General features: G+C 49.2%; 1 protein-coding gene across 1 annotated transcript in view; it reads right to left on the reverse strand.

Moving 5' to 3' along the window:
• LOC125149325 (transmembrane protein 132B) overlaps positions 1-13,364 on the reverse strand; it is a 238,468-nt gene that overhangs the window by 32,208 nt on the left and 192,896 nt on the right. The window contains exon 6 of the mRNA XM_047828202.1: positions 12,332-12,475. Coding sequence (XP_047684158.1) covers positions 12,332-12,475 — 144 coding nt within the window. The remainder of the gene's footprint in view (positions 1-12,331; positions 12,476-13,364) is intronic.

Here is a 13,364-nt window from a genome sequence, read left to right on the forward strand (position 1 = left end):
TAAACCGAGATTTAAACACAAAAAACCAAAAACCCAATGGAGGTGGCCCAGAATGCTGTTATCTCCTGACCTAAGGAGCACTGGGAGCTTCAAAATATTCCAAAACTTTTTTCTTCTACAGAAATAGCTTTATAACACTGCTAGCAATAGAAGGGTGGAACCACATGATCAGCTCAACAGATGCAAAAAAAGCATTTGACAAAACCCACTACCCCCTCGTGCTAAAAACACTCCACAAACTAGAAGTAGGAGGGAATCCCTCCACACAATAAAAGGCATGTCCAAGAAAAAAACAAAATAAAACAAAAACAAAACCAAGAAAAGACAAAATAAAACAAAACAAAACCAACAAGAGACCCTTCAGCTAGCATCATACCTAATGGAGACAAAATGCTTTCTCCCTAAGATCAGAGAAATGACGAAAAATAACCACTCTCACCACTTCTATTCAACATTTTACTGAGATTCTAGCTGGGGAAATTAGGCAAGAAAATGAAAGAAGAGACTTCCAGATTGGAAAGGAAGAAGTAAACTGTCACTCTTTACAAGTGACATGACCTCGTATGCAGCAAATCCTAAGGGATCCACTTAGAAAAACTGATAACACCAACAAACAAATCCAGCAAAGCTACAGGAAAGAGGATCAAAATGCAAAACTCAAATAAGTGTCTGCACACTAGCAGGGAGCAACTCAAAAATAAAAATCAGAAAGCAATTCCATTTACAATAGCACCAAAAAGAATGCAATACTTAGGGACAAACACAAAAAAGGAAGCGAAAAACTTACACTCTAAAAATTTTAAATATTGTTGAAAGAAATTAAAGAAGGCCCCACAAATGTGAAGACATCGCATGTCCACGATCAGAAGACTTAACATTGTTAAGATGGTGATACTCTACCCAAATCGATCTACAGGTTTAATGCGAAACCTATCAAAATTCCCAAATTCCAGCTGCCTTTTGGGCGGAAAGGGACAAATTCATCCTGAAAATCAAATGGAAAGGGACCCAGGATAATCAAAATAATGATGAAAAAGAATCACAAAGCTTGAGGGTTCACCAATCCCTATTATAATACTTTCTACAAAGCAGCAGTAATCAGAAAAGGTGGTACAGTCACAAGGAGAGACATATCGTTCACTGGGATAGAGTGGAGAATGCATAAATAAACTCTTACGCTTATGGTCAATTGATTTTCAAAAAGGGACACCAAGAAAATTCAAGGGGGAAAGAACAGTCTTTTTAACAAATGGTGCCAGGACAGCTGGATGGCCATGTGCCGGAGAGATGAGTTTATGCACCTACCTCTCATGATACACAAAAATTAACTCAAAATAGATCATAAATCTAAATGTAAGAACTACCACTATGAAACTGTGAGAAGAAAATATATGAGAAAATGTTTATGAATGTGGGGTGGGCAATTATTTCTTAGATACAACAGCAAAAGTATAACCTGTAAAAGGGGAAAAAATGGATGAACTGGTCCTTGTCAAAACGAAAAACTTATGCTCTTCAAAAGACCCCATTAAAAAAAGAGACCGTTAAAAAAAAAAGTAAAAAAAAAAAAAAAAAGACCCTGTCAGTCATGAAAAAACAAACACAGACTGGAAGAAAATATTTTGAAATCCCATAACTGATAAAGGACCTGAAGCCAAAAGAAAAATTCTCAACACCTAATGATATACAGCAAACAAGCCAATAAAAAAAAAAATGGGCAAATGATCTGAACAGGCACTTCACCAACGGTCTGTGGTCGGCAAATATCACATGAAAAGGTGTTCGACCTCATTAATCTAGACAGACGTGCAAGTTAAAGCTAAAAAGGCACACTCGCGCACACCCAGTAGACTGGCTAAGACTAAAGAGGCTGGCCACACCAAGTGTCAACAAGGATATGGAGGTACCAGCACTCTCCGACTCTGATGACAGGAATGTAAAATGGCACAACCACTTTAGAAACAGTCTGGCAGTTTCTTAAAAGTTAAACGTTTACTTACCATATGATTCAACTTTTCTAATCTAAAAGCTTATATCCAGACAACAACCCGTATGAACGTTCGTAGCGGCAATAGTTGTGAGAGCCACAAACGAGGAACCACCCACATGTCCACCACCAGATGGACCAAGTGCAATATAGTGCACACCATGGAACACTCCTCTGCAGTAAGGACGGATGGGCTACCGATCTATACAACAACATGTGTGACTCTCAGATTAACCGTGTGGGTGAAAGAAGCCAGACATAGGAAGAAGAGAACATACTCTCCATGATCCCATTTATACAGAACTCTAGAAAATGAACATTGATCTTCAGGGACAGAGAGAAGAAGTGCATTTGTCTGGGGGGGGACTGGAGAGGGACAGGAGGGGCGTATTACAGACGGGCAGGAAGAACGTTCGAGGGTTGAGGATACGTTTGCTATCTTGATTTTGATGATGGACGATTTGGAACATCAAATTTGTATGCTTTAGTATGTGCAGTTTGTTGAATATGCATCGTACCTCTAGAAAGATGGCAGTCTGTGATAGCGGCCGCCACACATCGCCTGTGTACCTAAATCCATTCATACCTGTGCCTAGTGCCTGTAGGTAAGTGACCCAGTTAACTATTAAAGTCTGTGTAACTGATTTGAGTTCCTCGGGAAACCCAGTGAATTTGACTATGGAGCTGATACGCTCTGCCCACCATCAAAGCTGCACGGCGGGAGTTTAAATCGTGAACCAAGCCCCACACCATCGATGAGGGTCCCTTCCCCTCCCATCGTGAACCAAGCCCCACACCATCGATGAGGGTCCCTTCCCCTCCCATTGAACGCACAACAAATATGTCTCCAGGAGCCCCAGGCCCATGCACAGACCCAGGACTCCAGCACACCCCGGACCTTGGACCTGAGCAGGGCAGGGTGGAGGAGAGCAGACGGGAGGCACCAAGAGAGGAGGGTGGGGAGCACGTGGCCACGTGGACGGAGGGGGCGAGGCCAGGAGGTCGGCGGGCGGACTCTGGCTCACTCTGAGACTTCTCTGCATTATGCAGAAACGGTTCCAGAATGTTCACTCTTCATCAGAGATGCAAAGGCCGAAATGAACAAAAGAGCTAATCAATATTGAAATCACAGTGGTGCTGATGGGAACACAGTGCTGGGAATGCAGCAGGACCCATCCTCCGGCCAACAGGAAATTCATGCCCCGTCCCCAATTAGGAAGGAACAGTGCAAGTCCAAATCACCAGCACAAAGAAGGACAAAATGAGGCAGTAACATCCAAGCTGCCTGACAACTTATTCTTAGCCGCCTGGCTCCTGGTGGTGGGCAAAGGAAGGAAATTCATGCCCAGAAATAGAATAACAGTGTTCTCGGTAGGAATTTTTGCCAAGCATCGCTCAGAGAGAGAGACATCGCCTTAAGCCTCCTTTGGATTTCTCTGTGTCTCCTGCTAAATAAAATTCGGATCAGTCTGAGAGCTTCTTGGAAGCCCATTGCAGCCCAGAGCCGACAAGGACCCTTTCAGGAGAAGTCAGAGCAGAGACTGTTCTGAGCCCACCGCCTCGTCGGCACCTGGGGGGTCCTGACAGCGTCCCCCGTCCCACCCCCACCCGTGACCTGGGGTTGGGGGGCATCTTCCTCTCATTTACCTGCTGTCCCGGGGGCGGGAGGGCCAGACTGACAGCCCCCGGCAAGACGTGCTTACGGAGCTCTTTCAACGGAATGACTTCCCAACACTTAAAAATCAAAACTCTTACCCAAAGGTCTGGACTTCCAGACACATCCGTCTTTAAGTCTGTCTATAGGCGAGCGAAGAAACGGGAAGAAATGTCCGTCCACGTTTTGGTGCGATGAATTTGGACACCCGGCGGGCTGACGTTTGCTCAAAACCCACCGAGCACAGCTCCTCGGTTTCGAGCTGTAAGATTCGGTGACGCCCACACCCACCGCGTGGGGTCGTGCGGGCCGGACTCTGTGCCTTCTCTGAAACCAGCAGAGCGGAGTCTGGCCCGGTGTCGTGTGTGCCTAAGACGTGTGCTGCTGTGGCTGTTCACTCTGATGGACCCTGGGGACAGGGACACCCGTGGGACACAGACCCTGCCCTCGACATGCACGAGGACGTACAGTGTGCAGAGTCCCGAATCCGTAATTATCCACGCAGGGACACACGGAGGTGAGGACCCGTGGGGGCACACGACGGCGGGAAGGAGGTGGCCGCACCGAGTCGGGGCCCCCAGAGGACACCGGGATGCCCACAGGCGCAGGGCTTGGGGAGCAGGTGCCAGGCACAGGGAACAGCAGCAGCACAGGGAGAAAACGTGCAGAACCACAGAGAGAAAGGCAGATGAGCTCCTGGATCCAACTTTGCCTGAAGTCACCTGGCTCTTTTAGCTGTACAAGTCAATACATTGCCCCTTTTGGGGCTTAAGACAGTGGATTTGGGTTTCTATTACTCACAACCAAATGAAAACAAACAAAAAAAAAAAACCTCACCAATGCAGGATTTCACCAGTACCTGCCCACTACCCCCGACCTACCACACCAGTCCAAACCAGCTCAGATGTGCTTCCCCAAAGCCCAAGATCAGGACACACCTACCTTCCCCTGGGTCCTCTCTATACAGCCAACCACTCAAGGAGCGTGGGCTCACACAGCCTCTGTAGGTGCTGCCTGACCCAGGAAAGACAGGTGCTCGATCAAAGCTGATATCCTCCAGAGGGGACATCGGGTTCTCTTTAGTGACCAGCTCCCCACACGTTGCTGAGCAAGCAGCAGAAAACTTCGTATTTTTTGCAGCACATCCACTGTCTTCCAATACCCCTCACAGACCAACTCTGGAAAGAAAATCCTTCCCTGGGGCAGAGAAGGCTTTAACATGTTAATGCCCTTTCCCGAAGCCTTTAGCATCTCCTTATTACAAGTCCAGCTGATACCAGAAGCCTGGAAACGTAATCATTGCAGCCAAAAGATGGAGGGCACCATCTTCAAGACCAGCATGAGTTTACATTTATTTCTCTCCAAGCGTGAGTCAGTTCCTCCCCCGCTGACGATGTATGGCTGGCTACTGTGGTTCCAGAGACCACAGTTCGTTGACAAACAGTACAGTCACCAACACATGAGAACATGAGGCCATCACTGAGTCAGGAGGATAGATAATCCAAAGATTAAGTCATAATTACAACATGGAAACTGCATTTTCTTCCTTCTTCTGTAGAACTTTAAAAGAAACCTTGTGAAGAAAAGAAAACGTGTCGTAGTGGGCAGCGTAGAGACCCTCCCCGGATGTGCCCATGCCCTAGTCTCCAGAACCTGTGAATACATTGCCTTGCATGGTGTAGGGGGTTGACCTGTGGCCCAAAGTGGTATGTCCAGGGTTCGAGCCCCTGCTACCTGTGAATGTGATCTTATCTGGAAACGGGGTCTTGTAAGCACGTAAGCACAGATCTTGAGACAAGATCACTCTGAATTCGGGTGGCTACTAAATCCCGACAAGTGTCCTTGTAAGAGAAAAAGGTCATACGGAGACACAAGGGCAAGACCGAGCAAAGATGGAGGGGCTGGAGGGACGCAGCCACGGGCAAAGGACACCTGCAGCCACCAGAAGCAGGACGAAGCAGGAAGGATCCTTCCCCAGAGCTTCTGGAGGGAGTAGAGCCCGGCCAATAGGTTGATTTCAGACTTCTGGCCTCCAGATCTGGGAGAAAATAAATGTATGATCTTTTGTGGTCTTTTCCTTAATGTGTAGTTTTATTTTTGAGAGACAGAGAGAGACAGCGAGAGTGGGGGAGGGACAGAGAGAAAGGGGGACACAGAGGATCCGAAGCGGGCTCCGCACTGACAGCCGCGAGCTCAATGCGGGGCTCGAAGGCACAAACTGTGAGATCGTGATCTGAGCCAAAGTTGGACGCTCAACCGACTGAGCCACCCAGGCGCCCCTAAATGTATATTGTTTGAACTTCAGAGTTGGTGGGAACTTGTTACGGCAGCTCTAAAAAACTAATATACGGGCAAAGGTAGTTGAGATAAGCATTTGAGGGGCGCCTGGGTGGCGCAGTCGGTTAAGCGTCCGACTTCAGCCAGGTCACGATCTCACTGTCCGTGAGTTCGAGCCCCGCGTCGGGCTCTGGGCTGATGGCTCAGAGCCTGGAGCCTGTTTCCGATTCTGTGTCTCCCTCTCTCTCTGCCCCTCCCCCGTTCATGCTCTGTCTCTCTCTGTCCCATGAAAGGATTATCCTGGGTTATCCAGGTGGGCCTAATTACACCCAAATCACAAAGGTCCTTAGTAAAGAGAGGCAGGAGGGTGGGAGTCAGAAACACAATGACAGAACCAGGGGTGAGAGAGGGAGAGAGAGGGAGAGAGAGATTTAAAGATGCTACGACAGCTGACTTGAAGATGGTGTGGAGGGCCACGGCCAAGAATGCAGGTGCCTCTAGAAGGCGGAGAAGCCAAGGAACAGAAACACAGCCCCGCTGACCCATTTCATTCATTCATTCATTCATTCATTCATTCATTTATAAAATCTTGTTATTATTTATTTATTTTGAGAGAGAGAGAAAGCATGAGCTGGGGAGGGGCAGAAAGAGAGGGAGAGAGAGGATCCCAAGGAGGTTCCGTGCTGTCAGCGCAGAGCCTGACCTGGGGCTCGATCCCACGAACCGTGAGATCGTGACCTGAGCCGAAACCAAGAGACGGACGTTCAACCAACTGAGTCACCCAGGTGCCCCCCTCACTAACCCATTTTAGACCCCTGACATCCAGTATGACATCGTAACAAATGTGCACTGGTTGAAGCTACTAAGGTGATGGTAGTTTGTTATAGCAGCAAGAGGAAACTAATCTACCAACTTCCAGGGGGTGAACGTGAAAAGGAAAGTCTTTGGCAAATTCAGGAAAAGTCCATTAGCACAGATTTCCGGATGAGAAAGCCATGGAATGATGCTTTGCTCCTGGCTCGCAGGAGGGCTCCCCTGCCCTATGCAACGTCCCAGGTGAACTGAAGGGGACTGTGTCCCTACGTTCACCACCCAGGGAGCTCCTCACCCGTCTACGTGATGGTTCCTCGTGTATACACGCACAATAGTAGTGTCACCTACCTTGAAGGCTTCTTGTGAAAACTAGATGGGCCAACATTTCTAACGTCCTCATTCTAACAGGACCTGTCGCCTACTACGTTCCCAACACAGGCTAACCATTAATACCAGTAGCTCGACTGTCCGTCCTCGGCGACAGAATTCATTCACGCGCGTTCCACCTTCGTACCTCCCAAAGCTCTTTATGCATTTCCCCCACGCTGATCATTGGTAAGTACTCCTGGAACAAGAGCCTCCCCCTGAGAACCCAAGAAGGCTTGGATCACTGTGCCCGGGCCAGGTCATTACCCAATGCCACGTCCCTTTGCGGAAAGCCTCCCCCCCTCCCTTTCAAGATTTCCAGGAAGAGGAAATTCAATGGAGATGTTCCGATAAAGACGAGGCAGCCACGCACTCTCGCCTCACAGACAGGTCCATCTCAGGGAAGGTCTAGCATTCGTTCATCCTTCGTTCGTTAATACACTCGACAAATATTTATTGAGCCCCCACTGTGTTCCAGATTCTGCACAGGACTGGAGAAAGCACTGTTACCAAAACAGAGCCGTGGACTCTGTAGACCTCGCAATCAAGGAGGGGCTAAAATATAAAATATGCAGATATGAATATGGATGTTGGTATTTTAGATATAACATTCACTGATTGATCTATTGCAGACCAAGCATCACATGGCTTCCTTTAGATATACACTCTTGGGGTGCCTGGGTGGCGCAGTGGGTTGAGTGTCCGACTTCAGCCAGGTCACGATCTCGCAGTCCGGGAGTTCGAGCCCCGCGTCGGGCTCTGGGCTGATGGCTCGGAGCCTGGAGCCTGTTTCCGATTCTGTGTCTCCCTCTCTCTCTGCCCCTCCCCCGCTCATTCTCTGTCTCTCTCTGTCCCAAAAATAAATAAAAAAACGTTGAAAAAAAAAAATTTAGATATACACTCTTATTTAACCATCCCCAAAACTCCATCTTGGGATTCTATCATGCACAGATTTGAAAAGCAAGAATTCAATTATACGTGCTTGGAATAACTGGAGGTTGCTATCTGACAACACTTGCATCAGAAGACATAAGAGGAGGATAAAAGAGAGACACATATCTTACCATCAACTCTGCTCAAATCTAACTTACGTAGATACCCCCAACATTCCCTTCAATACAAACTATGCCCGATAATGCCCCCCGAAAATTTGGCCACAGCTCAAATGCAAGGAGACATTTATTCAAAAAAATATCAACTGTCTTGGGGCACCTGGGTGGCCCAGTCGGTTAAACATCCGACTTTGGCTCAGGTCACGATCTCACGGTTTGTGAGTTCAAGCCCCATGTCAGGTTCTGTGCTGACAGCTCAGAGCCTGGAGCCTGCATTGGATTCTGTGTCTCCCTCTCTCTCTCTGCCTCTACCCTGCTCATGCTCTGTCTGTCTGTCTCTCTCTCTCTCTCTCTCAAAATAAATAAATAAACTTGAAAAAATATTTTTTTAATTAAAAATAAAATACATCAACTATCTTTCGGACTTTGTGAACCCAGGTTTTCTGTCAAGGATTTTCAAGGATTACTTTGATTACCGTTTGTTCTGACCTACACGCTGACTTTAGAACAAATCCCTGCAGAAGATCCCAAACTGTATCATTATCGTCCTCTTTTTACAGATCAGGACGCTGGGCTCAGAGATGTTAAGCAGTTTGTCCAAGGTCAAGTAGAGAGGAAGGTGGAGTCGGGATTTGAGCGGACATCGTCGGACTGAAATCTTGACCAGAGGATTCCCTGCCTCTGACTTCTTTGTCTTTCGACTGAGCTAGAACGGCTTCCTTTTGATTTCCACTCTGGGGACTTAAATGGCACAGATGTGCTCTGTCTCCCGAACGGTGGCCCCTGGAAGGCTTAGAGAGAGCTGTCCTGTGTCCCTCTTCACCCCACCCCTGTCCCTTTCCTTCTCACCAGGCCCCATGCTCACACGGGCTCCGACCACCCCTCTGTCACCGACACCCGGTACCTCCCCCCGCCCAACACCCTTGAGCAGAATACAGTCCAGCGTCCAGTGCTGCCCCTCCCCTGCCTAGAAAGACACAAGATTCCGGTCAGGGTGACTGAGTGAGATCAGCATTTGTGGCTGACTTTTTATAGAATCCAGGGCACGAGAAATACCTCACTTTCCCCCGAAATGTGGTTTCAGAAAACCAGCAGCAAGAGGGCGACAAGAAACGACAAATGTCCCGCAAGCCTCCGTGTGGGAGTGAGAGGGGGTGGGGGGCAGTCGTGATTTGGAGGGCCCAGCTCTAGGTGGGGGTCCCAGGAAGCAACGTGGGCAGACGGCTACCTAACCTTTTGACTTCATAACGAGCTGGAAACCAGATTTCTATGTGAATTTGACAATTTTTACAGGATGGCAAAATTTGGATATTACACACACACAAACACACTCTCTCTCTCTCTCTCTCTCTCTCTCTCTCTCTCTCTCTATTATTATTATTAAGACGCATCCTCTACTGTGTGTGGATTTTTACAGAGAAGTTCTCAACGTAAAATTTATCCCTCCCAATCTTGCCAAATTTGGCCAAGCTTCCAGCCTTTCAAAGTCATTTGTGTCCTCGGTTTCTGTCCCTCCAACATCATTGAATCCCAAGTCAAAGAAGCCAATCTGTTTACAATGTACGTCTTCCTAAATTTATACTTTTTCCCTTATTACCTAAATCACGGTCCCAATGCACAGAGTTTCCAAGGCACAAAGATCTTTGGTGAGCCCTGCAAGATTCTCCCTGGGGATCATAGTGTTTTCTGCAACCGTAGAGGCTAGGGGGTCTCCCCAAGGGGTGCTAACAAACGTGTCCTGTGTTTGGGAAATGCCCCTGGGATGACACTGAGGCCAGGGCACAACTCTGCAGGTGACACTGTTCATCTCAGAGTTGAGGCGACATTTCCTACAAATAGTGACACTAAACCCATGACAAACGCATCACATCCAACTCATTAATACCCCTCCCTTGATTCCAGCCCCCGGATTTGCAACAGAGCCTGGGCTCCCCTAGAAAAGTCTCAAAAGCAGCTCCAAGCTGGATGGTCTGCTCACTCTGGTTTGTTCTTCTGAAGATCAGGTCATAATTTTCTGGAAGAGAGCTCCAACTTCATGGGGCCATGGAGAGTGACAGTAAGTTAAAAACAAACACAAAACCAAAAAAAATCCAAAAAACAAACAAAAAAAAAACCACCCGAACTACTGTCTTCCAAAGCAATTTATCAGGCTGGGCAGAAGATATTTCTAGGTTACCTCTGCGAAGGGGAAACAAAGCAAAGGCCATACTCCAAGGCGGCAGAGGAGGGAGCCCACCCTGGGAAGCTCCCTCAGGCTCTCGGGAAGGAACACACATCTAGGGGCTGCAGACACAGGCCGTTTGTTTGGGCCACCATCACCCAGACGCCACCTCCATATGCCACGGCCCCGTGTCTCCCTCTGGAATGACATGGGAACAGTAAATAAAGTGCACTGTCAAAGGCAATCAAGGGCGATGCACCATCAGAATTTCTCATTCCGTGCAGATGAGCTCGTAGGACTTGGCTCAGATCTTCCTAAACTGTGAATACAGAAGGCCTTAGATTTGTTTAATCAGACCTGCCCACAGAGTACAAGGCCCGCCAGGAGCCCCGGGGCAAGGCGGCGTGTGCTTTGAAGCTAATCCCCTTTCTGTCTCCAGGGAGAATTAGCATTCCAAGCCCAGGAAGCAGGCTGTGCCAAATTTGCGTTTCCTAAGGATTAACTTTTTTTTTTTTTAATTAGGGCTCACAGACACATCAAATCTTCTTTATCAAAACCATCTCAGGCTTGAGGCACAGCCTCCTGGAGGTCACTTCCACCCGGCGAGAAGCTGGAGGCCTCTCTGTCTACCGCAAAGTTCTTCAGCCTGGGACCAAGTTTCATCTAACCTCTAAACAGGAACCTGTGACAGGCGAGGAAAGGCAGAACTCCGTGCCTTGGTTTTCTAAAATGAGTGAATGGACGGGCCCCGGGGGCTCCCTTAGCCAGTTAACGGAGAAAGGACCTTCTGAAGTTTTAAGTCTTTTCTCCATGAATCGTCTGCTGCAAAAGGAAATGGCCAACCAGTGTGCCAAGAAAAAAACAGGCAGAAACTCTAAATTTGGTGCTTCAACCAGACCCCTGCGAAGAACATGAAATAAACCACGGCTGATCCCTGGCTGAATTTGGAGTCAGAAACACAGCTAATTAGAACGAAGAATCCAGAGGAAATGCCCCATGGCCAGATCACTCAAGCCATGAGCTGGAGCCCACTGATGCTCAAATTACATTAGGAGGCACTTGGAGGGACTTTTATTTTAATGTATGTTAACAAAAAAATTAGTACGTCAAGATCGTGGATGGTAGTGTCTTCATGATGAGGTCCCGGGGCATATCGGTTATTTTAAATAAAAGTTACTTAAGAGACAGGCTGTATAAGGACACTCAGCTCCTCCCCTCTCTGAGCCTAAAGAGCTCAAGTGAAAGGTACCCTCCCTGTGTCAGCAGGTAAAGAGACATCCTTATCACGGAGCTTGGAAATTTAGAGAAAGTCGTAACACAAGAAAGCAGTATAAACATCCCTTGTTTCTTTCTGCTCATTTGCCGCCCCAGCCCTCATTCTTGATAGAACTCCTTACCAGGTGCTTAGCTGAGCTGTCTGGTAGAATTCCTTATTCGCTGAAGCCCCCAAAGTTTTCTCTGTCCTGTCAAATCCTCACAGGTTCATTGCCTTTTTGTCTAAAGAAGGACAAAACCTGCCTGCCTTGGTCGTTCCTTTATGCCTCGATTTCATGATTGGGCCTCTGCGCCCACGTGAAAAAACTTTGTTTTTTTCCCCTCCTGTTGGTCTGTCTCATGTCAATTTAATTCTCAGTCCAGCTGGAAGAACCTGCAGGGTAGAGGAAGAATTTTTCCTTCCCCTCAGAGGCTAAATTAGTATTTAACTTTGAAAAAGTGGGACAGTTAAAGAAAATACAGAGTAAATAATGTTATTTACATAAGAAGTTGGCAAACATTGAGATGACATGTGGATTGCTAAAATTAGGGAAATTTTGTCCTATGAACAAAAGGAGGGGAAGAAAATTATTTCTGCTCCAGATGCCGGGGGTCCCCAGTCCGGGAGGGAAACAGCGCACCTGCACGGCCCCTCCAGGTCCAGCCAGGCCCCCACTCCTCACTGTGGTCACCCTGGCGCCAGCCCCACGGGACCCTGGGACAGGGGGAGGGGCCCCCCAGAGGCCCGGCGGAGAGGCCCCTCCTACCTTAATGACGTCTTCATCCGCAGACCTGCACTCCACAGCCGCGGACACGTCCACCACGGAGCCGTCCTCCTGAATGGCCACGACCTTGACGGGAACCGAGACGGCCTTCCCGGTGAGGACGGCCGTGTTCAGCACCTCCGTGTCCTGCACGGGAGAGCAGAGGGCGCAGGTCACACACGGGGAGCCCGTGAGCAGGCCACTGCCACCGTCCCTCTCCCCGTGCCGTTGAGACTCCGTCTGCCTGGACCCGGTCCGGAGGCCCCGCGGCTCGGCAGTTCTGGGAAGCCGGGGACAGTGCATCCCAGGCTGAGCTCCCGGAGCCCGACAGCCGCGCTCCCTCCTCCGCCCCCAGGGACAGGGGCACGGTCACCCCTCCCAGGACCCTTCCTGCCACCAGCCCCCTGGCTCCAGCCTGCGGCCGGGCTCCCACACCACACGGGGTGCTCTCCAACAGTCCCCAGATCTCCGCTCCAGGGTCACTCGGCGGGCGGCCGCCTGTCCTCCCAGCTCATCAACACCGCGAACGCGGCCCTCGCTGTAGTTTCAAATTAAGACCGGTAACTGGGGCGCCTGGCGGTTCAGTCGGTTAAGCGGCCAGTGTTGGCTCGGGTCACGATCTCACAGCCTCACATGGGGCTCTGTGCTGTCAGCGTAGAGCCCGCTTGGGATCCTCTCTCTCCCTCTCTGCCCCTCCCCCACTAGCTCGCTCGCACGCGCTCGCTCTCTCTCTCCCAAAAAGACACATTTAGAAAAAAGATTCTTTACAAAAAAGAAGAAGAAGGGGGGGGGGGGAGGAGGAGGAGGAAGAGGAAGAAAGAGGAGGAGGAGGAAAGTAACCACACACAGAACAAGGAGAACCGGTCGCGGAAAAGCAACCTCTGCCTTCCGGAGCCCACCGCCAGCCCCCTTCCTCCCCCAGGCCTCCCAGTCACCAGGGTCCCCTCCAAGCCCAGGGATCCGCGGGCGCCACGGCAGTGTCTGTCTTCCTCTGCTGATCCCCGGGGTCCCGCGGGGGCCACCTTCGGGACTTCTC

This window comes from Prionailurus viverrinus, chromosome D3 (genome assembly GCF_022837055.1).
Source record: "Prionailurus viverrinus isolate Anna chromosome D3, UM_Priviv_1.0, whole genome shotgun sequence".
NCBI classification, from domain to species: Eukaryota; Metazoa; Chordata; class Mammalia; order Carnivora; family Felidae; genus Prionailurus; species Prionailurus viverrinus.